At 39.5% G+C, this 4,549-nt stretch overlaps 1 protein-coding gene across 1 annotated transcript; it reads right to left on the bottom strand.

Moving 5' to 3' along the window:
• Window positions 1-242: 242 nt before the first annotated feature.
• LOC128316204 (olfactory receptor 4F3/4F16/4F29-like) lies at window positions 243-2,925 on the bottom strand. Its single transcript, XM_053225137.1, is given in 2 exon segments — window positions 243-1,742; window positions 1,745-2,925. Coding segments are annotated over 2 exon segments (939 nt in total). The 5' UTR covers window positions 2,207-2,925; the 3' UTR covers window positions 243-1,265.
• Window positions 2,926-4,549: the final 1,624 nt, after the last annotated feature.

Raw genomic sequence — 4,549 nt, 5'->3', positions numbered from 1 at the left:
GAAAGAAACTTTCATCAAAAGTAAATAACATTTTGTGAAACTTTGGTTCAGTTCTTTATGGAGATGGGGCAGGATACATACTGTAATGTATACTCTAGGTCAGTATCAAAAAGTGTGAAAGCCATTGCTCTGGGTGACTCTACCCTTGCCATTTAGCTATTTTCCCCTCATTGACATTCCATGGCTGAGCTGCTTTGGCCAAAACAAGTATTCAAGACATGAAACCTGTGGAGGAGGCAATTTATACATTCATAATCGAGAAATAGAAATTTAAAGGAGACAGCAGTAATGTATGGTGACAGATGTTAGATAACTTTATTGTGGTGATCATTTTGCAATATATACAAATATCGAATCATTTTGTACACCTGAACCTGGCATAATGTTAAGTTTCAATTATACATCAATTAAAAAAAGATAATTAATAGGACAGCAGTAAGGGAAGTTAGAAGGGGACAGAGCTGCAAGTGAAAGGAAGTGGGAAAAGAAGGAGGAATGGTGGCACAGGGAGAAGAAGAAGTAAGGAAGCTGAAAAATGAGAGGGAAGGGGGCTAGAGATCTTCATAGCCCAGAGACCATACGTGACTGAGGAAAAATGAAGAGGAAGAAGCAGAAGGGAAAAGGGAATGAATATTTAATGCGTTTGAATAACATAATACTAATCAAGGAGAAAGATCCTGGTGTTTTCCCAGTTCTTTATATTCTGAGAATACATGGCTTCTACCCAGACATGTACCCATTGGGCTTGTGTATGTGTGTTCTCAAAGATTGTGTGTGCTCTCAAAAACACTTCCCTCCTTGCACAGGCCTGACAGAGACCCACAGAAGGGGTAGAATATGGACAAGCTGCAGCATGCAATAAGAAGACTTCATTCATTTCTGTCAGCAAACCCCCATTGAGTAACAGTAGGAATTCCTTTCTGTGAGACAGACTCCTGTCAAAAAAAGGAGACAGCTCTCCCTGTTCTGAAGGCCTTAAAGAAGTCTACCATCTTTTGTATTTCCAACAATTACTTCATATAAATATTATTCCTTAGGAATTGAGGCTCAAAATTATTGTAATCTTAAGTTTGAAATACTTCATATGTAACTCCTCTCTTTTCAAAAGTAAATGTCCCTCCCTCCTGAGTGAAAGGGAAAAATAGACTCAGTACCAGTGTGTATAATCAAAGCAAGGTAAGACAAACAAGAGCTTCTCCCTGAGTTTGACCATCAATAATGGACATCAGTAATCAACAAGGGCTCTTCACAACATCAGACATTCCTTAAGAGATCTTCCTGTAATTCACTAGCTGTCTGCATACTCTCCTCATTGCCACCTGCATTTCTTGGTTCCTGAATGTATAGATGACCGGATTTAGGAAAGGAGTGAGAATAGCATCAAAGATGGCCAGAAACTTATCCAGGTGTATGGAGGGAGATGGCCATGTATAGACAAATATCAAAGGACCAAAGAACAAGAATACCACAGTGATGTGAGCTGACAGTGTGGACAGAGCCTTGGATGAACCAGCTGAAGAGTGTTTCTGAACAGTGAGAATGATGATGATGTAGGAAATGATCAGTATGAGGAAGGAGCCAACAGAGATGAATCCACTGTTGGCTGTGACCATAAACTCTAGTCGGTCGGTGTCCGTGCAGGCAAGTTTGATGAACCGAGGAAGGTCACAGTAAAAGCTGTCCAACACATTAGGACCACAGAAGGGTAAGTTTACCACAAACGCCAGTTGAACCATGGAGTGTGGATGAGGCCAGTCATCCAGGCAGCCACTAAAAAGAAGAGGCACATTCTTGGGCTCATGATGGTCAGATAGTGGAGAGGCTTACATATGGCAACATATCTGTCAAAGGCCATGGCGATAAGCAGCACCATCTCCACACCACCAATGACGTCGATGAAGAAGATTTGAGCGATGCAGCCTCCAAAGGAGATGACTTTACGCTTTCTGAAAAGATGATAAGTCATCTTGGGAGAAGTGACAGAAGAGACTCCCAGGTCAATGAAGGAGAGGTTGGTCAGCAGAAAGTACATGGGGGAGTGTAAGTGAGGGTCAGAGGTCACAGTGAGCATAATGAGGGAGTTTCCCATCATGCTTGCCACATAAAACGTGGAGGAGAACACAAAGAGGAGAAGTTGGATCTCCCAGGAATCGGTGAGTCCCAGGAACACAAACTCTGACACCACAGAGTGATTCGTTCCATCCATTGGCGTTGTTGGCACAACTACCTGAAGAAGGACAATAGGAGAAAATGTAAATGATGATAATTATGTTAATATATTAGGAGAGGTGGCCACAATTATGAAAGCCTGTTTCTACTTTAGCATTAGAACTGACCTAATATGCTCATGGCCTCTAGAATGTGATTACCCAGAAAAATCAGTGGCTGTCGTGTGGAGCTGCTCTCTACCACCAAGTTGTCTCTGCATTTGATACCCTCTGCTTCCTCCCAGGGTTGGTGCTGCAATTACTCATGAGATATAAGATAGTTAACATGAGCCAAAGCTTTTTATTTTGGGTTCCAAACTAATACAATCTGGCCCCAGTCACACAGAACTAATCACTATTGCAATCCCTTCCAAGTCTGTAAAACTTCATCTGACACACAGACCCTTCTTCTCTTCCATCCCAGTCCCCACCTCTGGGAACATATTCATCTTTAATATTACTTAAATGTTTAACACATTTACAAAGTCTTGCTTTATTATTACTAGCATGAACACCAAGTTTTCTTTGCATTTAATACCTCTCTGCTTCCTCCCAGGGTAGATACTATGATGTTTTTCAAGAGATACAAGATTGGCCAACTTGAGTAATAAGAATTCAAACACCAAATTCTTTTGATTTTTGTTTCAAGACCAATATAGCCTGGCTCCAGTAATATAAAACTTCACCACTTCTCAGCTATTTCATTCACTTCCAAGAATACAAGGCTTATTCTGACAAATAGACCCTTCCTCCTAACTCCCCACCTTTGTAACATGTTTATCTTTAAGGCTTATTAAATTTTAACCACATCTGTGAGGTCTTGCTTTATATTGCTAGCATTTATTTTGCTATGTCTTGTGTTTTAATGAACTAAGTACAACTTCTAACTCACCAACATACTGTAAGCTCCTTGAAGGCAGAGATTATGATTTATTCATATTTGGATTCCCTGAAGTAATGAAGAAGTGGTCTACACAGAGGTGCAGGTCCATAAATTCTCTGTTAGGAGTTTGCATCATGCTAAGTGCAGAAATTGAGAGTGCTTAGAAACTTCTCCAGCAATCTTACATCACAGCCAAATCCATATGTAGGAACTTACATTTTCTGGAGTGTCAATCCATGAAGGATTGTTGGGGGGGTGGGGGTAAGGAGAGCAGGGGAACCTACTCCTTCACCATTTAAGAAGCACTGCCATAGAATACAGGACATATGATCCGAGAGGCCTAAACCATGAAGGGCATCATGGTACAGTGAAAAGTATTTTGTTCAAACCTCCATATAAATTACCTTGTAATTTTAGTTTTATTCAGAGAAGCAACATAACATAGTGGAAAGAATATGGATACTGGATTCACAAAATCAAGACTTATACTCTGGTTTACCCACTAAGTTGATATTGAGTAAGTTAATTAAATTCTTGAACCTCAGTTTATCTATAAAATTGCAATTAATAATACTAATTTTTCGGGGCGCCTGGGTGGCTCAGTCGGTTGAGCGTCCGACTTCGGCTCAGGTCATGATCTCACAGCTCATGAGTTCGAGCCCCGTGTCGGGCTCTGGGCTGACAGCCCAGAGCCCGGAGCCTGCTTCTGCTTCTGTGTCTCCCTCTCTCTCTGCCCCTAACCCACTCACATTCTGTCTCTGTCTCTCTCAAAAATAAGTAAACATTTAAAAATAATAATAATAATAATAATAATTTTTCTAAGTTGTAGAGATAAAATAAAGTTTTTCATCATGTATTCAATATGTAAATATTTAGCAAATATTGATAGCAAATATTGATTTAGCAAATATTGATTCCCTTTATTTTTCTCATCCTTAATAGTGTTCAATACATGAGATAAATGAATGAATAAGAAAATTAAATGGCATTGGCCAACACAGAGCATCAAAATTTCTTTTTTTATTAATTGTTTTTTTATTTAAATCCAAGTTATTTAACATATAGTGTAATGATGATTTTAGGAATAGAATTATTAAGGATTCACCACTTCCATGTAACACCCAGTGCTCATTCCAAAAAGTATCCTCCTTGATACCCATCGCCCATTTAGCCCATCTGTCTACCCAACCAGCAACCCCACCAGCAACCCGCAGTTTGTTCTCTGTATTTAAGAGCCTCTGATGGTTTGTCTGCCTCTGTTTTTATCTTATTTTTATTTCCCTTCCCCTGTGTTCATCTGTTTTGTTTCCTAATTCCACATATGAGTAAAATCATATGATATCTGTCTTTCTCTGACTTATTTTGCATAGCATAGTACACTCTAGTTCCATCCACATTGTTGGAAATAGCAAGATTTCATTCTTTTTGATCACCAAGTAGTATTCCAGTGTGTGTGTAT

The sequence above is a fragment of the Acinonyx jubatus genome, chromosome B3, assembly GCF_027475565.1.
Source record: "Acinonyx jubatus isolate Ajub_Pintada_27869175 chromosome B3, VMU_Ajub_asm_v1.0, whole genome shotgun sequence".
NCBI classification, from domain to species: domain Eukaryota; kingdom Metazoa; phylum Chordata; class Mammalia; order Carnivora; family Felidae; genus Acinonyx; species Acinonyx jubatus.
This window is presented reverse-complemented; position numbering and strand designations above follow the sequence as displayed.